General features: G+C 48.1%; 1 protein-coding gene across 1 annotated transcript in view; it reads left to right on the top strand.

Moving 5' to 3' along the window:
• C3 (complement C3) overlaps positions 1–20,841 on the top strand; it is a 35,366-nt gene that overhangs the window by 5,726 nt on the left and 8,799 nt on the right. Inside the window, exons 12-28 of the mRNA XM_082456998.1 lie at positions 410–619; positions 746–952; positions 2,298–2,456; positions 2,818–2,947; positions 3,225–3,296; positions 3,484–3,681; positions 6,137–6,248; positions 6,518–6,603; positions 11,982–12,124; positions 12,217–12,429; positions 13,612–13,678; positions 13,775–13,861; positions 14,585–14,788; positions 15,326–15,401; positions 15,673–15,832; positions 16,852–16,950; positions 19,539–19,695. Coding sequence (XP_082313124.1) covers positions 410–619; positions 746–952; positions 2,298–2,456; positions 2,818–2,947; positions 3,225–3,296; positions 3,484–3,681; positions 6,137–6,248; positions 6,518–6,603; positions 11,982–12,124; positions 12,217–12,429; positions 13,612–13,678; positions 13,775–13,861; positions 14,585–14,788; positions 15,326–15,401; positions 15,673–15,832; positions 16,852–16,950; positions 19,539–19,695 — 2,380 coding nt within the window. The remainder of the gene's footprint in view (positions 1–409; positions 620–745; positions 953–2,297; positions 2,457–2,817; positions 2,948–3,224; positions 3,297–3,483; positions 3,682–6,136; positions 6,249–6,517; positions 6,604–11,981; positions 12,125–12,216; positions 12,430–13,611; positions 13,679–13,774; positions 13,862–14,584; positions 14,789–15,325; positions 15,402–15,672; positions 15,833–16,851; positions 16,951–19,538; positions 19,696–20,841) is intronic.

Genomic DNA, 20,841 nt, shown 5'->3' with positions numbered 1-20,841 from the left:
ACTGAATATATATATATAACTGTATATATATATATATATATGTATATACCTTCTTTTTCATACTCTTTCCCATTATGGTTTATCACAGGATATTGTATACAGTTCCCTGCGCTATACAGGACGAGCTCGGTGTTTATCCATCCTGTATATATAGGAGTTTGCATGCATAGAAGGATTCTCATCTGCACAGCAGGGTCCTACCTTCTGCCTAGACGTCTTATAAGGACCCTTGCAATGGCATTGGGCCCACCTGGATGATCCCATCTCCTCCCCATTTCCTCAAGATCCTTAACCTAATCTCATCTGCAAAGTCTCTCTTGCCACCTAAAATACCATATTCCCTGGTCCCAGGGATGTGGGTGTGGACACCTCTGGGGGGGCCAGCATGCGTCCGTCTTTCCTTGCCCAGGTACGCACACAGAAGGAGAACATCCCAGCGGCGCGACAGGCGAGCAGGACCATGCAGGCCCTACCCTACAACACCCAGGGCAACTCCAACAACTACCTACACCTCTCTGTGCCCCGAGTGGAGCTCAAGCCTGGGGAGACTCTCAATGTCAACTTCCACCTGCGCACGGACCCCAGCCACCAAGCCAAGATCCGCTACTACACTTACTTGGTCTGTGGCTTCCTAGAACCCCCAGCACCCCCGGGAGCCCTCCTCCGCCATCCCGGCTGCCCCCCACCCCCACCCCGCATCCTCCCTCTTACCTTTCCGATACTTATACCGACCTGTTCTCCCCAGGTCATGAACAAGGGGAAGCTGTTGAAGGTGGGGCGGCAGGTACGAGAGCCCGGCCAGGACCTGGTGGTGTTGCCCATGACCATCACAACGGACTTCATCCCTTCCTTCCGCCTGGTAGCCTATTACACGCTGATCAACAGCAACGGCCAGAGGGAGGTGGTGGCCGACTCCGTATGGGTGGATGTCAGGGACTCATGTGTGGGCACGGTAAGCTTTGTGGCATCTCTCTGTGCCCATCTGGGGACGGGACTCTCCACCTGGCTGTCACTTTCCCCATCTTGGGCCCTCTGGCTCTGTCTCTCTCCAACTCTTTTTTTAAATTTTTAAATTTATTTTATCTTATTATTTATTTATTTATTCTGGCCGCGTTGGGGCTTCGTTGCTGCGCTCGGGCTTTTCTCTAGTTGCGGCGAGCGGGGGCTACTCTTTGTGGCGGTGCGCGGGCTTCTCATTGCGGTGGCTTCTCTTGTTGCGGAGCACGGGCTCTAGGCGCATGGGCTTCAGTAGTTGTGGCACATGGGCTCAGTAGTTGTGGCACACGGGCTTAATTGCTCCGCGGCATGTGGGATCTTCCCAGACCAGGGCTTGAACCTGTGTCCCCTGCGTTGGCAGGTGGATTCTTAACCGCTGCGCCACCAGGGAAACCCTCTCTCCAACTTTCTGAATCTGTTCGTCTCCCCCATTTGCAGGGTTCCTGCCTCTCTCTTCTTCTTTTCTTCCCTTTCTGTTTCAGTCTCAGTATCTTTTTTTCTTCCAGTTTTATTGAGATGTCATTGACATACAGCACTAAGTTTAAGGTGTAGAACATAATGATTTGACTTACGTACATCATGAAATGATCACCACAATAAGTTGAGTGATCGTCCATCATCTCATAGAGGTACAGAATTAAAGAAATAGAAAAAATAATCTTTTCCCTTGTGGTGAAAACTCAGGGTTTCCTCTAATGACTTTCATATATAACGTACAGCAGCGTTAATTATATATATTTGCATCTTGTACATTACACCCCTGGTACTTATTCATCTTACAACTGGAAGTTTGTACCTTTTAACCACCTTCATTCAATTCCCCCTCCCCTTACCTCTGGTAACCACAAATCTGATCTCTTCTTCTGAGTCTGTTTGTTTGTCGTGAAGTATAATTGACCTACATCACTATGTTAGTTCCTGGTATACAACATAGTGATTCGATATTTCTCTACGTTTCAAAGTGTTCACCACGACGAGTCTAGTGAGTGACCGTGTGTCACCATACAGAGATACTACGTGGTTATCGACTATATTCCCCACACTGTACATTTCATCCCCAAGACTCATTTATTTTGTAACTGGAAGCTTGTACTCAGTATCTCTCTTGCTCCTGGTTTTCTCTCTTTTCTTGACTTTCTGCCTGATGCCGGTTCTGCCTGCCTCCCTTCCTCTCTCTCTCCTTTCAGTCCAGCCCAGGACCTCCTTTGTCTTTGGCTTCCAGAGACCAGGGCCTTGCAGGGCTGACTTCTCCCTCCCTCCCCTCCAAACCTCCCCCTACCCCACCCCGCCCCTGACCATAGCTGGTGGTGAAAAATGGCGGGAAGGAAGAGAGGCACCATCGGCCTGGGCAACAGATAACCCTGAAGATCGAGGCTGACCAGGGGTCCCGAGTGGGGCTGGTGGCCGTGGACAAGGGTGTGTTTGTGCTGAATAAGAAGAACAAATTGACCCAGAGTAAGGTATGCCCCCGCGTCACAGAGGTTGGTTTGGAGATGGCGTTGGGTTAAGGTGGGAATGGCGCTGGGGGGAACAAATGGGTTTGAGTGTGGGTTGAGTGTAGAGGTCTGAATGGACGCAGATATGGGGATGGGTTGAAGTCAAGTTGACGATGAGAATGTGGATGGACAAGGGTCCAAGCTGGGGATGGTCCCGGGGATGGACACAGCTCCAGGTCTAACTCCAGATGGTCCACCATGGCCGGCCAGCCTGGGGACCAGGATGAGGATGGATGAGGTGGGGTTGGATGGACGTGTTGGCCGGTCGGTGGAGGCACGGCTGACCCGATCTCGCCACACTCTCGGCCTCCACTCCCCCCTGCAGATCTGGGACATTGTGGAGAAGGCAGACATTGGCTGCACCCCAGGCAGTGGAAGTGACTATGCCGGCGTCTTCACGGATGCAGGGTTGGCCCTCAAGACCAGCAAAGGCTTACAGACCGCCCAGAGGGCAGGTGAGGATGCAGCCAGCAGCAGGGCTAGGGAGGGACAGGGCCTCCACCTCCCAGATACTGAGAACAGGTTAAGGGCAGCGCTCTGGGATGGGGGTGGGGGTATTGAAGTCCCGCCTCCACAACCATCTAGCAAATTACTTCTTTCGGAGCCTCAGTTTCTGCATCTGTCAAATGGGAGCAATAACACCCCGACCTCACGGGGGACTACTGTGGGGAGGAAACCAAGGACACACAGTAGGTGCCTAACCCATCTGATTCCTGGTCCACCCGCCTTTAGATCCTCAGTGCCCGAAACCAGCCGCCCGCCGACGCCGCTCGGTGCAGCTCATGGAAAAGAGGATGGATAAAGGTGGGAGCCCTCCTTCGGCGCTCGCCCACCGCTTCCCACCCGAGATCCAGCCCCTACGGGATCCCAGACGGAGAGGGAGGGGGAGGACCTGGCCGTGGGGAAGTTCTCCCTGGGGTCTGTCCTGAGGGCCTCCTGCTTCGAGGCCCGGGCTGAGGGCGCGCGGGGCGGGGGATCTGTGCTCCCACAGCGGGTCAGTACAACAAGGAGCTGCGCAAGTGCTGTGAGGACGGTATGCGGGACAACCTCATGAAGTTCCCGTGCCAGCGCCGGGCCCAGTTCATCCTGCAAGGCGACGCATGCGTGAAGGCCTTCCTGGACTGCTGCGAATACATCGCCCAGCTGCGGCTGCAGCACAGCCGCGACGGGACCCTGGAGCTGGCCAGGAGTGAGTCCGGCAGCAGGGAGGAGGCCCCTGTCCAAGGGAGGAGGAGGTGCCTGTCCAAGGGGGAAGGAGGTGCCTGTCCAAGGGGGGAGGTGCCTATCCAAGGGAGGAGGTGCCTGTCCAAGGGGGGAGGAGGTGCCTGTCCAAGGGAGGAGGTGCCTGTCCAAGGGAGGAGGAGGCCCCTGTCCAAGGGAGGAGGAGGTGCCTGTCCGAGGGGGAGGAGGTGCCTGTCCAAGGGGGGAGGTGCCTATCCAAGGGAGGAGGTGCCTGTCCAAGGGGGAAGGAGGTGCCTGTCCAAGGGGGGAGGAGGTGTCTGTCCAAGGGGGGAGGTGCCTTCCAAGGGGGGGAGGTGCCTATCCAAGGGAGGAGGTGCCTGTCCAAGGGGGGAGGAGGTGCCTGTCCAAGGGGGAAGGAGGTGCCTATCCAAGGGGGGAAGAGGTGCCTGTCCAAGGGGGGAGGTGCTTGTCCGAGGAGAGAGGAGGCGCCTGTCTGAGGAGGAAAGAAGGCTTCAGATGAGGAGCTAGGTGATTCAGGTCTGAGGGAAGAAGGACCCAGTCCAGTGGGGGACTAGGTCCTTCTTCCCTTGCCTGGGAGGCTCATCCTGAGGCAAAGGAATTTCCTGCCTGGGAGGCTCATCCTGGCCCTGGCCCTGTCACTCTGAAGTTTAACCTTAGCAGTGCCCAGGACATCCATGGTCTGAGGGAACGTTCTAGATGATAGGGCTGGTCACACTAGTTGCCAATGGGAAGACTAAGATGGGTTCTAGCCTTGCCTTTACCAAAGAAAACTAATTAATGTTGCCTTCCAAAGAGAGGTGCCTAATTTATGCCTAATCAATGTTTATTCATTCATTCATTCATTCAGTTCTGGATGTACACACTTGAAACTTTATATCTCCGGCCACGTCAGTCTTAAGCAAAGCCAAGAGAAAATTCTCTTAGAAGCCCATTTCAAGCAAAACCAGAATGGTCTCCACCACAAAGTGGCATTTACAGAATTAACAAGAGTCCCCACTGCCATCGGCTGAGAGGCAGAGGACCCCGGTGTGAACTGATCCCCCCTTTTTTTAAACATCTTTTAATATGTCTTAATTAAGAGAAGGACTTTTCTGCCAGGATGGGCTTTGTCAAAACTGAATGTTTGCAGGCACCTCTCAAAGGCAGCCATTGCCAAAGTGGTCAAATAGGTCTAAATTCCTTTATCTGGAAAGATAGCAACTCCTCCAACCCTCCCCCCCTCCAAAGACACAAAGATTCCCAACACACATGAACAAAGACTTCTACCTTCAGTCTCTTTGCAAATTGCAATAACTAGACATGGTGCTCTCTGCTCCAGTGACCCAAGACTTTTCTTTCGCAAAGAGGAAATTTGGACAAAACTTCTGATTTACTGGGGTGTAATTAACACACATGGGTGGTTTTGTTTTTTTTTTTTTTTAATTTTTATTTATTTATTTATTTATTTATTCGTTTATGGCTGTGTTGGGTCTTCGTTTCTGTGCGAGGGCTTTCTCTAGCTGTGGCAAGTGGGGGCCACTCTTCATCGCGGTGCGCGGGCCTCTCACCATTGCAGGCCCTCCTGTTGCTGAGCACAGGCTCCAGACGCGCAGGCTCAGTAGTTGTGGCTCACGGGCCTAGTTGCTCCGCGGCATGTGGGATCTTCCCAGACCAGGGCTCGAACCCATGTCCCCTGCATTGGCAGGCGGGCTCTCAACCACTGCGCCACCAGGGAAGCCCCATGGGTGGTTTTTTGTTTGTTTTTTCCCAGCATTGTGTCATTTCTTTAGCCAATTGGGATGAGACAGAGGGTTGGTTAAAAGCTAGTACCCCAAGGGCACTTCGATGGATTATTCCAGAGTATGGGTGGATTGGGGCATCTATGGAATTCCACGTACTTTGTCGTTAGGCAGACCCAGAGCCAAATTAAAATCTGTTCATCATTTTTTGAGGAAAGCCCAGCCAGGGTTGAACTCTATTCATTCCAGCCCAGCTTCGTGCTGACGGGGTCAAGCTGGCTTTTAAAGGCCACCATCTCTTCAGCAATCTCCATCAAGTCTGGGGAACCTCTCAACTCACCCCGTTGCTTTCAGGATGGACTTAACCATCAGACACAGCAGGCATGGTGCTTGAGGGCCAATGATGCTTTTAGAGGCTCATTCATGCAAATGTTTTCATTCCCTTGAAAATCAAAGATGGGGAAAAAAAAATCCATCCAGTTCAGTCTGGCTTATTTTCACCTTTCTACCAACAGAATTGTAAAATATGATATTTAATTTTTTTTATGGAGAAAGGAGCCCCCAGAGGCAAATGTGCCTAGGGTCCCTGGAAGTGATCACGTGACCCTAGGTGTGTCGCTGCTAGGAATCCCTCCAGGGTATTATAGAGATAAATATCTAAAAGGGGAAGGCGGGGAAAGTGGGTCTGTTTTAACTCCCACCACCCCCCCCCCACCCCCGCAGGTGACCTGGATGATGAAATAATCCCGGAGGAGGACATCATTTCCCGAAGCCAGTTCCCAGAGAGCTGGCTGTGGACCATTGTTGAGGACCTTAAAGTCGCAGACAAAAATGGGTAAGGCTGGGATGCTCCCAGTTCAGCCCACCCCCAGGCCAGCCCCGATCATCACCCCAGACTGGACATTGAGTTTGCATGCACCTCAATGCCCCCTCTTTTCTGGAATCATTGTGGAATCACACAACCTAGCCTAGAAGAGTTGGGGCTACCTACACGTGCCCACCTGCCAGCCCCCCCCTCCAACCCTGTCCCTTGGGGCCCCTCCCTACCAGCTCTCCCCCTCCACCCTGCTACGTATCTTCTAATGCCTCCCCTCCCCAATCCAGAATCTCCACGAAGCTCATGAACGTGTTTTTGAAAGACTCCATCACCACTTGGGAGATTCTGGCTGTGAGCTTGTCAGACAAGAAAGGTGAGAGAGGATGGTGGCCTGGTCCTCAGGAGGCCAGGACCCCAGAACCACCCGGGCATTTTCTCATTCAATCCTGACAGATCCTTTGTTTCCTGGTGGCTGGCACTTTCCCCTGGTTCCTGGAGAGGCATTAGAGTGTAGAATGTGAGTGACATTGTGCTTTTTGTAAATAGATTTTAGTTTTAGTGCAGTTTTAGTTCAGAGCAAAATTGAGAGGACGGTGCAGAGATTTCCCGTATACCCCTTTCCCCACCACAGACACAGTCTCCCTCACCATCAACATCCCCCACCAGCATGGTGCATTTGTAACAATCGAAGGATGCATGGATACCTCATGATCACTGCAAGTTCTTAGCTAAGGTCAGGGTTCACTCTTGGTGCTGTACGTTCTATGGGTTTGGACAAATGTATAATGACATGTATCCACCATCATAGTATCATACAGAATGATTTACAGCAACAAAAACTTTGCAGGGGTGATGTTGCCATGATATTGGGTAAAGCAATTAAGAACAAATAAAAGAGGAAGCGGGATGAAATGAGTGATTGAAACATTGGTGGTTAGATTGTGAAACACGACAAAAGAAGGTGTATGTGTACCCCCCCTGCCCTCCCTCCCCACCGCCACCAAGGGCTGGGTGTGAGACCCTGCCACACCCTAGCCAAATATGGATGACGTATAGCAGGTCTGAGAATGGGGCAAGGAGAGTGAGGCACTGATTTTGAATGCAAAATTAAGTGGGTGCCAAAAATCTCAGTCATCAAGATAAATCATATTTTCATGCAATAGTGTTTTTGGAAAAAAATCAAAATGAATGCAAAAAAAACCATGTTGTACAGAATATCCAGATTTTAAATATAAACCAGCACCGTACCGAGCCATAATGGAGTTTGAGGCAAAAGGAAAGATGTGCCCCATATGCATGTTTTATGTATATTTTAAAGGTTAATTTTTTTCCAGAGCATTAAAGTAGTTGAAAAACTATTGAAAACACTAAAACATTTTAAAAATAGGTGTATTAAAACTCACAACGTTAAGTGTATTTTATTTATACCAAACTCAGAATTTAATATACTCTAGTATAAGTGTGTTTAGTTGTAATTTATCATAAATTATACTTTATTATCATTTTACTTTCCTGGCTTCAAGATTTTCAAAATCTGCTTCTTTGCCTATCTTGCTTCTAATGGAAGGAATTGCAATTTTCTGCTAACTTCTCTTGAACAAGTGATGATGGCAGATGAAACCATATACACAGAGCACATAGTTTTCCTTCTGCCTGAGACTCCAAAGCCACTCAGCACAGTTCTAGTTTGGGGCCCCCATCCCTGTTTCAAATCAGAGCATCTTCGTATTCGCCTGTTGTACATTTCCATATATCGAGATTCTGTGTGAGGTTTCCTTTACCTAAAAAAAAAGTTCCTGCAGCTTGAAAAAAAAAAAAAGTTGGAAACCACGGTTAGATCCTTGCCCCTCAAAGCCTATTCCCTGGACCAGCTGCAAACTGGTAAAGTAGCTTTACCCAGGGAGTTTGTTAGACATTCAGAATCTTAGTCACTCCTGACAGGCTCAGCCAGAATGTGCATTTTATTACATGATCCCCGGGAGATTTGTATGGACATGAATGTTGGAAGAGTTCTTCCCTGCACCAGCATTTCTCAGTCTCATCCCTGATGTCATTCTGGGCTGGGTCATTCTTTGTGGCAGGGGACTGTCCTGTGCAATATAAGATGTTGGGTATCTTCATGGCTTCTACCTGCTAGATTCCAGTAGCAACGCATCTCCCTAGTTGTGACATCCAAAATGTCCCCAGATATTACCAAATGTCCCCGGGGGTGGGGTGGGGCAGAATCCCTGTGGTTTTTAGATCTTGCCTGTGATATCTTTTCAACATTATTAACTCTCTACATATTATCTCATTTAATGCTCACAGCTACCCTATAAGGTTGGTACTATGATTCTCCTACAAATGAGGACACTGAAGCCAGGGAAAGAAGGTGACTTGCCCAGGATCACAAGTGAATGAAACTTTCAGGAATCCAAACTTCAGAATAAAGACTGTAGCATCATAACCAATAGAACTTGAAATTTTTAGACTTGTGAGCTATTAGGAATTAAAGAGTCAGTAAGGTTAAAAGCAGGGAGCTTCCCAAGCCTAAGTGCCTGTGTCCAAATCCCAGGTCCTCCTCTGGGCAGCTGTGTGGTCTTAGTCAAGTTACCCAGCCTCTCTGTGCTCATCCATAAAATGGGCACAATAGAAATAGTACCCACTCAAAGTGTTGGGATTTTATAATAGTGATAATAGTACCTGACACATTGTAAATGTTCAATGAGTGTGAGCTATTATTTTTATTATTGGAGTCGAACATACTTTAGGGATCAAAGGGTAAATGCCTTTCGGAGATGCATAGATGCTTCCTTAAATGACACAAAGCAGGCATCAGAAGTCATTTCTTTCTTTCTTTTTTTTTTTAATTGAAGTATAGTTGATTTACAGTGTTGTGTTAGTTTCTGGCGTTGTCATTTCTTTTTTAAAAAATATTTATTTATTTATTTACTTTTTGGCTGTGTGGGGTCTTAGTTGCAGCGCGGGCTCTTCGTTGTGGCGTGAGGGCTTCTTTCTAGTTGTGGCGTACTGGCTCCAGAGCACGTGGGCTCTCTAGTTGTGGCTTGCATGCTCAGTAGTTGCGGTTCACGGGCTTAGTTGCCCCGTGGCACGTGGGATCTTAGTTCCCAGACCAGGGATTGAACTCACGTCCCCTGCATTGGAAGGCGGATTCTTAACCACTGGCCCACCAGCAAAGTCCCTCATTTATCTTTTAACTAAGAGATTTTTTTAAAATGTATTAGGTTTTCAGAAACAATTGAGCAAAAAGTATAGAGAGGTGCCATGTACCCCTCTCTCCCCCAGATTCCCCTATTGTTAACATCCTGCATTAGTGTGGTACGTTTGTTATAATGGATGGACCAATACTGATACATTATTATGAACTGAAGTCCATAGTTGGCATTAGGATTCACTCTTGGTGTTGTACATTCTATGGGTTTGGATAAATACATCATGACTTGTAGCCACTGTCACAGTATCACACAGAATAATTGTTTCACTGCCTTGAAGTGACAGGAATTGTGTATCAGAAGTCATTCCTTTTTTGGTTCTCTTTCCATTCTTCCTTCCATCTCATTCAAGGAGAAAAGCTAAGTCTAGTGCAAGGATGTCTTCACCTTGTCTCTAATTCTTGTTTAACTCCTTTTTTTAAACAAAGAGAGAGTGGTCTAGCTTTCTGCGGACAACACAAGCTAACCAGTATTTACAAAATCATTTTGTTTTCCTTGAGGTAACCTCCTGTTTATAGAACAAGAACCTGGGTTCTCATGCACCGTAGTAAATTAAATTTGAGTTTAAAAATGTAAATAGTAGGTAAGAAATGGTAAATTAAACCAGTGACTATAGCAAACCCCCCGAGGGTGATGAGTAAATGACTGTAGATTGGGAAATAAGGATTTTGTTCAAGCCTCTGATTATTATTTTTTCTGCCATTGAAGAATACGAAAAATTATCAGATCTTCCTATTTTTTCTTTTTTGGCAGTGCTGCGTGGCTTGTGGAATCTTAGTTCCCCAAGCAGGGATTGAACCCTGGTCCAGTCAGGGATTGACCCTCAGCAGTGAGAGCAGGGAGTCCTAACCACTGGACCGCCAGGGAATTCCCTCCAATCTTAATAGATTTCTTGGTGTAACATTATTATTAATGTGATAATGTTTTCACAAATTTCACTTGCATCGACACTTTGCTTACATTTAATCTGGTAACTGCTGTATCACAAGTAACCACTGTTTTTAAGCATCGTTTTGCTCGATGTTGTTAACAAAATTCAACTGAGTAAATTTGAAGATCTAATTGGGTTTGTTAAACAATTCATGAGCTGGGCAGCATCTTATCTGGCAAGCAGAGAGATACTCAGAGGAGTTGTACAAATGAAAGGTTTTTATAGAATGAAGGGTAGGGCAAACAAGTCATCAGCAAGAGAAAAATTTCCTCATTGGAGGAAAGTAACAGTTCAGGTAAGACAGCTTCTCATTGGCTGAGCTGCAGTGTTTTCATTGGCTGGGCTTGTTGCTGGGCAGGAAGAAAATCTTCCTTCCTCCTGCTGTAGTAAGTTAATTGCACTTTCTGCTTGGGAGTGCAAACATCTCTTCCAGTTGGGGTCTGTAATTGAAGCTTCTTCCTGTTGGGATCTGTTGACATCTTCCTGTTTGGGATAACATCTTCCTGTTTGGGATAACTGAAGTGAGTAGTAGGACATCAGAGCTCCCTCTACAGGTCTTCCCTTCTCCAATTTTAGTTGAGGTGTCCTATTACTTTTTACAATGTAGATCAGCACTGTCCATTAGAAATATAATGCAAGCTGTGTATGTCATTTAAAATTTTCTGGTAGCCCCACAAAAATGGAGTAGATTAAATCAATTTTAATAATACATTTTATTTAATCCAAATATATCCAAAATATTATTATTTCAACATTTTGTAAAAATTTGCAAAACCACTACCACACTAATCATGTTACAATAGCAAATCTATTAATGTTTAAGAATAACCTATTAATATCTCAAAATTTTTAATCATGTATTTTATTTTTGTTTGTACTAAGCCTTCGAAATCTGCCATGTATTTTATACTGACAGTGCATCTAAATTAGGATGCTAGCTTTTCATTGAAAATACTCTGATCTGTATTTTGGGATCCATAAAATTTACAGCTGAAAAGGTAGATTGGCCCATCCAAGTTGTTCTAAACATACTTAAACTAAAAACTTTAAAAGTTTTCCAATCACTGAATCAAGCATCGTTTTTAAAATTGAGATACAATTCACATAACATGAAAGTCACCATTTGAAAGTGAACAAGTCAGTGGTTTTTATTACATTCACAATGAGCATTGGTTTTTAAGTTTAAATCTAAGTTAATTAAAAGGAAATAAAAGTAGGAATCCAGTTCTCACTGGAGCTAGCCACATTTCAAGTGCCCAGTGACCACTTGGGGCTACCATTTTGGAGATTGTACATATAGACCCTTCATTTATGCTTGCCTTCTTCCCTCCTACACAACTATCTATGAGTAAAATTACAAAGAAAATGGGAACCATTAAATCATGGCAACTCCCAGCCACCACCACCATCTGTAAGTTATCACCATTAATGATGGTTCGTCTGTGGGCTTCTGCAAAGACAGGCTGACCTTGGGACAGCTCCAGTGGTCAGAGGTAAGCACTGAGACATTGGTAGGGGCAAGAACTTGGACCTGAACTTGGATCCAGTCCACCTTGCCCACCCCCCGCCCCACCCCTGACACTTCGTGTTCTGTTTCCACCCGGGCAGGGATCTGTGTGGCTGACCCCTATGAGGTCACGGTGATGCAGGATTTCTTCATTGACCTGCGTCTACCCTACTCTGTTGTGCGCAATGAGCAGGTGGAGATCCGAGCTGTCCTCTACAACTACCGGGAGGTGGAAGAGCTCAAGGTGGGCCCCTGGTGCAATGGAAGCATGATGGGGGCTTGGAGAAGAGGGTCTGTGGCACATTCCCCTGACTTGATACTCTCTCTCCCCGGCAGGTGAGGGTGGAACTGCTCTACAATCCAGCCTTCTGTAGCCTGGCAACTGCCAAGAAGCGCCACCAGCAGACTCTAATCATCCCACCCAAGTCCTCGGTGCCCGTGCCTTATGTCATTGTGCCCCTGAAGGTCGGCCTCCATGAGGTGGAGGTCAAGGCTGCTGTCTACAACCGCTTCATCAGTGATGGTGTCAAGAAGACCCTGAAGGTCGTGGTGAGTCCTTGGGTTACCTGCTGCCCCTTGTCCCTCAGGAAAGGCTCCTGTTCTCCCTGTGCTGTCAACCCAGGTTAGAGACCCAGGCCAACCTTAGGAAATTCAGGAGTCCTGGAGGTTTGGAAGCAGGGCCGGGATTAGGGTGAGGCAAGTGAGGTATTCTCCTTGGGCACACAATTTTAGGGGGCACCCGAAAGCTCAAACAAAGATCAATAATATTTTTTTCATTAAAATATATTTTAATATCAAATATAACATTTTGTAACACATTTCAGCATAGGAGTTTTCTTTTGACTTTAATAATCTTGATGGGAATTCCCTGGCAGTCCAGTGATTGGGACTCGGTGCTTTCACTGCTGGGGCCCCAGGTTCGACCCCTGGTTAGGGAACTAAGATCTCATAAGCCGCAGGGTGCAGCCAAATAAATAAATAAATTAAATAAAAAGGTTTATCTGTAGACACATGACAGCTCACATTGGGCCTTTGATTCTAATTAAGATAGCCCCTATTTTAATTGAGCACTTATGTGTCAGGCACTGTGTTAGTACTTATGTACATTCTTTCATTTATTTTTTCTTTTTCTCTTTTCTTTATTATTTATTCTTATTTATTTATTTAAAATTTTTGTTTTACTTTTATATTATTTGTTTTATTTTTAGATTTTTATTTTTATTTTATTTAGCCCATTGAGAGGCATTTGGGTTAAAAACAGACTCTGGAGCCAGACTACCAGGTTCAAGCCCAAATTCTGTTCTACTCGCTGTGTGACCTTGGGCAAGTTACTTCACCTGTCTGTACCCCAGTTCCCCCATCTTTAAAATGGCACTGATAATAGCAGTACCCACTCCAGTGGGTTGTTGTGAAGATTACATGAATTAACCCCAGGAAAGCAATCTTCTAGGCACATAGGAAGATTTCTAAAGGTCTTGTTATTTCTTCATTAATTTATAATTTTATTATTAATTTGCACAACAGTGGGTATGAGGTAGATGTTTATATTACCTCCTTATAAGGAAGGAAGCTGAGGCACAGACAGATTAAGTAACTGACTTCCAGTCACACAGCTAAGGTCAGGTGGAGGCCATCATGCCTTGTGCTATAGTAATCCCAAGAACAGTGCCCTGCTGACTGTCCGTCTGCCCTTTTATTCACACGACTCCCCCTACCCCCAACACTGTCCAGCCAGAAGGAATGAGAGTCAACAAAACTGTGGCCGTTCGCACACTGGATCCAGAACATCTGGGCCAAAGTGAGTCAGCGAGGCAGAGGGGGTGAGGCCTGGGTGGTGATGCAGGGTGGGATGGGAGGGGGCTGGTGCCATCGGTGTCTCCCATTCACCCGGCAGAGGGAGTGCAGCGAGAGGAAATCAAAGCTGCCAATCTCAGTGACCAAGTCCCAGACACGGAGTCAGAGACCAAGATCCTCCTGCAAGGTGAGATACCCTTGGCCCCAATCCCAGGGGACCCAGAATGGTGTTGCGGGGCCATGACTCCTGAGAAGGGAGCCCAGTTCCATCTAATCCCAGGAGTATTTAACCACTGTGTCTCCCACCTCCTCTTCAGCTAGAACCCCTCCTTAATCTGCTTTATAGAAGGCTCCAGGCAGTACTTAGTTCAGCAAATAGCTTTTGCTGATAAAGAGCGGTATAGTTCAAGAGCAGAAATTCTGGATTTAATTGCCTCGGATGGAGAACTGGGGCGAGAAGGGACAAGACGGAGCTGGAAAGGCACCTTGCAACTTGAGAGCTGTAAGGTTTTGGGAGGAGACCCTTGGTTTCCTCATCTGTGATAGGGGCGGAATAATAGTATTGATATCTAAGGGTTGTTGGGAGGATTAAATGAGATACTGTATGGTATTAGAACAGAGCCTAGCAAATAGCATTAAGCATAATAAAAGTATTCATGGTGGTTGTTCCTGGAATTATTTTACCACTGGTGTAACCAGAGGACCCAGGGACCGGAGTTGCCCTGTGAAGCGGAAGCCCACTCCCACCGCCCACAAATGCAGAGCCCCCTCTAGCCACTCCGCCGTGCATCATTTCCATCACTCACATGCTCCCAGCTGTGTGCCTGACCCCTTGGGCCCTGGCTGGTCAGAGCCTGGAAACGCTGGGGGCAGCCCCAGACTTGAGTGCCATCCTCACGCCCGGCTGCAGGGACCCCAGTGGCCCAGATGACAGAGGACGCCATCAACGGGGAGCGACTGAAGCACCTCATCCAAACCCCCTCGGGCTGCGGAGAGCAGAACATGATCAGCATGACGCCCACGGTCATCGCGGTGCACTACCTAGACAACACCGAGCAGTGGGAGAAGTTCGGCCTGGAGAAGCGGCAGGAGGCCTTGGAGCTCATCAAGAAGGGTGTGCGCCCCACCCGCCCCTCGGAGCCGCCTCCACCCCTGAGACTCCACCTCTCTGAGACCCGCTCCTGTGAAAGCCCTCCACCCCTGGACCCTGCCCCTCGGAGCCCCTTCCACTCCTGAGACCCCGCCCACCTCGAGGCCCCGCCCCCTCCACTCCTGAGGCCCCGCCCCTCCTCTGAGCCCACCCCCTCACCCCTCTCTGAGCCCCTCTCTGAGCTCCCTCCCCCGCTGAGGCCCCCTTGCCCCTGAGAACCCATTTTGAGAACCCTCCTCTCTCTGAATCCCCTCTCCTCCGAGAACTCCTTCCCCTTCTTCTCTCTGATCCTCCCACCTTCTCTGAGTCCCTCTCCGCTTTAAGCTCCCCTCCCTCCCATACACCCGTCCCCTGCCCAGAGCCCCCACCTTTCCTCTCTGGACCCCTGTCCCGCCCCTCACAGAATCTTTATCCTCTTTCTAAGCCCCTCCCCTCCCTGGCCTACCCACCCCAGCCGCCCCCTCCACTCAGCCTCTGGTGACACTTCTCTCTTCCCTGCAGGGTACACCCAGCAGCTGGCCTACAGACAACCCAACTCGGCTTACGCCGCCTTCCTGAAACGGCCACCCAGCACCTGGTGAGTCTCCACGATCAGCTTGCCCATCCTCAGCCTTGCACCTCCCTGAGCAGGGCCTGCATCCCGGCCTGGGGTGGTCTAGGCGGGTCGCCACCCAGAATCAAGGTACCAGCCCGCTGTGTAACCTGCATGCAACGCTGGGTCCTGAGCTTTGGGAAGGGAACCTGGGCCAACCAGGCTAGGCCCTGCCTCTCTCTGCTCATTGGTTGGCTGGGATGCCAGTCTACGGATCCCAGAGACAATTGGCTCATGCTCTGTACCCACCCACCAGGCTGACAGCCTTCGTGGTCAAGGTCTTTGCACTGGCCTCCAACCTCATCGCCATCGACTCCCAGGTCCTCTGTGGGGCCGTCAAATGGCTGATCCTAGAGAAGCAGAAGCCTGATGGAGTCTTCCAGGAGGATGGGCCCGTGATACACCAAGAAATGATTGTAAGAGGCAGAGATTCGGGGCAGGCTAGGGGGAGAGGGGCACCTGAGCATCCCAGGACAGACTGGAGGAAGATCCCGCCATCCACCCACTGCCCAATTCACTGTGTGTGGGAACAGGGAAATGAGGGAACTGAAAGTGTCATTCCTCCCTTGCAAAAACCAGAGACCTGCAGAATCTGGTGCAAAATGAAATTCCCCTGGCTCCCCATTGCTCTTAAACACAGAACTCAGAGCTGTGGCCCTAAAAGTGTGGTCCCCAGGCCAGCAGCATCAGCACTACCTGCAAACTTGTTAGAAATGCAAAATGTCAGAAATTCTCAGGCTGCACTCCAGATGCACTGAATCAGAAACTTTAGGGGCGACGCCTAGGAATCTGAGTTTTAACACCCTCCCCCCACCACCCCCACCAGGTGTGCTTAAGTTGGAGAATTGATGCCTTAGCCTGACCTTTCAGGCTTCCAGCCTCATAGCCTTACCTCCTTCTTTCCACACTCCGTCTGTACTGCTGGGAGCCTTGCTCTATACAGACACAGGGCCTTTGCACATGCTGTTCCTGCTGCCTGGCATGCTAACCCCTGCCCTCTTTGAGACTTTACTTTTACTCACTGTTCAGGTTGTGGTTCCAGCTACCATTGCTCAGGGACACTTATCCATGACTGAGTCACCCTCCCACTATCCATTCTCAATGCCACATCCACTTCTCCCGTGCAGCACTCATCAGTTTGTAATTATATATTTGTTGATGAGCTGGTTGGTTCCTATCTGTCTCCCCTACCAGATGGGGAGTTCCATGAGGGCTGGGGCCGGAGTCTGGTTTTCATCCAACATCTCGACCACAGCATCAGCGACATTTGCAGAATGAATAAATGAATGAATGAATACCAAAGAGCTTGACCCTCCTGGGGAGAAACTGGGAAGAGACCCAGCCCTGCCTTGACCGGCTGATCCTACAGGCGGGGGTTGGTTGGCGTGTGGGAACACACTGGTGACCCTATCCTTGTTTCCTGCTTCTCCTCTAGGGTGGCTTCAAGAATCCCGAGGAGAAAGACGTGTCCCTCACGGCGTTTGTTCTCATCGCGCTGCAGGAGGCTGAAGACATTTGCGACGCACAGGTCAACGTAAGTGTCCCCTGCTCTCTCCCTTCTTCCTCTCCCCCACCCAGGACACATCCACCTGGGAAGGTGAGGTGTTGCTTTCCAGCCATTTCCAGTCCTCCCAGTGTGGTAACAACCCCCACAGCGGCCATAAGAGTATCTAACTAAGATAAATCATCTAAGAGTGTGACAAGTTTAAGTCCTGTAATCCTTGTAACAGCCCAAGAGGTAGGCTACTCTTATTATCCCCAGTTTACAGAAGAGAAAACTGAGGCACAGAGAAATCAAAGATCGGGTCCTTTCTGCCTGCTTTACCATTGTCAGAGAGTTGTAGCCAATTTCAACAAAAGCCCCTTCAGCTTGCTTTCCACAACACTCCTACATCTGTATCCTTGCTGCTTGCCTAAAGAAAACTCAGGACACAGAGCTAAAAGGGGAGTGGGGGCGGAATCCTCAAGATTATTACCTTAGTCTGAGGGATCTTTCAGGAGATTTTTAAAGGGGTCCATGACCCCAAAAGGAAAAGCATTAAAAATGTTGGCTCATTGCTATCCCCTTTTCCTCTAGTCTTGGTTCTGAAGCAGAGAAGCTTAGAAAGACAGGCTCCTGAGAATCTGTAATCACTCCATCTGCTTTGCCCTGGGGTTTTGAGAGTGGGTTGTTTGACTTTTAGTTACCCTAGTGGGGAACCTCAGGATCTCCCCTTCAGCCAGCTGCTTCTCCCTCCTCAGAACCCCAGAAAAGAGGTGGAGGGGAGGGGGCTGTTACCTTTTATGCCCAAGAGGGACCCAGGCCTTCCTGGTTCCAACCTTGAAGATTTGAGAGAAATTATAGCAGAAAAGAGCACTAGAACTGTGGGGTCAGACAAAACTGACCTTAAATCCTGACTCTCAGGCACTTCCCCTTGCTGGGCCTCAGTGTGTGCATCTGTAAAATGGGTATAATAATCTTTGTGGGTTTTTTTTTTTAGGACTCTCTGAGTTGTCCTAGGTGTCACACATGTGTCCTAGTTATCATACATGTGACCTAGATCGTACAAAAATAGATGGGAAATTTATTTTAGGGATCTAAGAATTTATCGAATTCAAAGATGAAAGTAGGGACTTCCTTGGTAGTCCAGTGGTTAAGGTCCGATCCCTGGTTGGGGAACTAAGATCCCACATGCCTGTGCAGCCAAAAAAAAGAAAATGAAAATAGCCTCAGGGACTCTGCCAGGATGCTTTGTTCTTCATGTTCTCACATGTCTTTCATTCCCTTCTTGCCCAATAATTCAACTTTTCCCTGCCATCCAGCCTGCCTGGCAGAACATGGCTGTCTTCCTTGGGGAAATAGTCAGACCAAGGCTACAGCTCAGGTTCCCAGTGAAGGATTCTGATTGGCTCAGCTTGGGTCAGGGATTCACCCCTGGACCAATCAGGTGAGGCCAGGAAGTAGGTCTTAGTGGGCAAATATGGCTGCTTCCACTGTGGCCACGTGAATGAAAGGGAGGAGGTATTCTTACAACAATCAAGGACAGATGTAGGAGGGATAGCTGGGCAGGCAAAAGGATTGTTTCTTCTACAACACAGCATGAAGTATGGCATAGGCTATGGAACCAGACTGCTGTCATTTAAATCAACAGGGTGCTGCCCAGCTTGTGGAAGCCAGTTGTTAAATTTCCAGGACTTTGCAAGCTGGTTGTTGAACACAATCATTGTTAAAAATTAAACTGTATAAACTTACAGTTAAACTGCAAACATTAAACACTAAAAACACAGGTAATAAACACTTAAAATGTATCACTTCCTAAATAGTTTGCTACCTTTTATCATTATCCTCTTGAGGTTATTTATGTCTATTGTATCTGTATGGTGGAAATATTATATGATGTTGTGTTACTGCCCATCTCTTCCCAAATCTACATTCAGTGATGCCACATTGCTAGGTTGAAATCAGCCATGGTAGTATTGACACCATGGAAATCAGCAAACACTTCAAATCATGTCTTCCCCCGATCCCCATCTTTCTGAGTCACAGTATTTTTATCTGCGCAGTCGGATAATGATGAAAATAGTACCTGTCTCATAGGATTTTGTGAGATTAAATGAGCGGATGTATGACTGGGACATAGTAAGGGCTAGCTGTGATGATGATAGTGATTGGATAAGAGGTGTTCCCTTGGTGTGCTGAATCTGCCTCATACTAGCTCACGAGTGCCTTTTGGGGGCATCTCTTCCGCACTCCATGTTCAGGGACATCACATTAGTAGCTTGAAATTGACCATTGTGGAAGTTTTTACACCACAGTAATTGGCAATCTATAAACTAGCAACCCCTCTACCCACCCACCCCCCAATCCCATGCCTCCACTGGAGAGCTGGTTGTTAAACATTTACTAGCACACCACGGGGTATATAAACTCCCCCGCCCCACCCCCCACCCCAGCACAGAGTAGGTACTCAGCAACAAAGCAGCTCACAATGGGAAACCCTCAAAAATAGACAGATCCAAGACAGATAGGTCCCAAGGACAGAAACCACCTGGTGCCCAGGAAGTGATGCTTATGTGATCCTTACCAGTTCTCCGTGGCAGCAACGCCCACCTGACCAGGGTACCCAATCCTCTTTCTCATAGAGCCTGGGGCGGAGCATCACTAAGGCAGGAGACTTCCTTGAAGACCACTACCTAGAGTTGCGAAGACCATACACTGTGGCCATTGCTGGCTACGCCCTGGCTCTGTTGGGCAAGCTGGAGAATGACCTCCTCAACAAATTTCTGAACACAGCCACAGGTGAGGGGCAGCCTGGAGGGGTAAAGAGGGATGCATGGCTGGGGTTTGAGGGTGGCCCTCTCAAGCTGGGATGCATGGCTCTAAGCTGCACTGGGATGGATGACTCTATGGTGTGAAAATTTCTCAATGTAAGCCACACAAGAAGGTTCATTGCACAATTCATTCAACAATGTTGAATGTTGTGTGTTGAGCACTTGCTATGACACAGCAGTGAGGTGTCATTAAGAACATGGGCTCTGACATCAGACAGATCTAAATTGAAATCCCACCCTGCCACTTTCTCACTGTCTGACCTTGTACAAGTTGCTTAACCTCTCTGGACCTTAGTTTCCTCATCTTAAAATGATACCTATGTCATTGGGTGGTTGTAAAGATTAAATGAATAATGCAAGTAGAAAAGGGTCTAGCATATGGTAAGAGCTCTATCACTGATAACATCGTTGCCTTTAATATTGTTAGTAATATTATCATTATCTCAAGGGTAATTAGGATTCGATAGGATAATGCCATAGGGAATTCAGCACAGTGATGACACTGTATCAAGTTTGCACTCACTGATAATAACGTATCTCAAGTAACATAATGTAACATATACTAAAGTGGCTTAACACAACAAAAGTTTGTTGTTGGTGAACAGCTCTCCTCCATACAGTGATGCAGGGATCCAGGCCTCTATCTTTTCCAGGCTCTGCCACTCTGGGGCCTCAGAACACATCCCATCCAAGCTGAAGGGGAAGTAGGAAGACTGTGCAAGGGAGGTGGACCAGACATGGAAGGGGCCCCATCATTGCCGTGCACATTCCATTGGCCAGAGCTCAGTCATGTGGCCATACCTACCTGCAAAGGCATCTGGGAGATGTAGTCCAACTGTGTACCCAGGAAGAGGAGGGTATGGTTCTTAGTGACAGTCTCTGCCATTGTTACTTTCTTAGGCACTTGGGACGCCACAGTGAACACAACACAGCCCCTGCCATTATGGCCTCGCACTCCAATTGAAGAAAGAAATGAGTTAATAGATTACTGTAGAGCGTCATAGTGCTGGGACAGGAGAAGCACAGGATGCTTTGAGAGACAGGAGGAAGAAGAGCCTCACCCAGTCTTGGAGTGCCATTGAAGCTGAATTGTACAGGGTGGGTAGGAACTAAC

This window comes from Balaenoptera physalus (assembly GCF_965194825.1).
Source record: "Balaenoptera physalus genome assembly, chromosome: 3".
Classification (NCBI taxonomy): Eukaryota; Metazoa; Chordata; class Mammalia; order Artiodactyla; family Balaenopteridae; genus Balaenoptera; species Balaenoptera physalus.
This window is presented reverse-complemented; position numbering and strand designations above follow the sequence as displayed.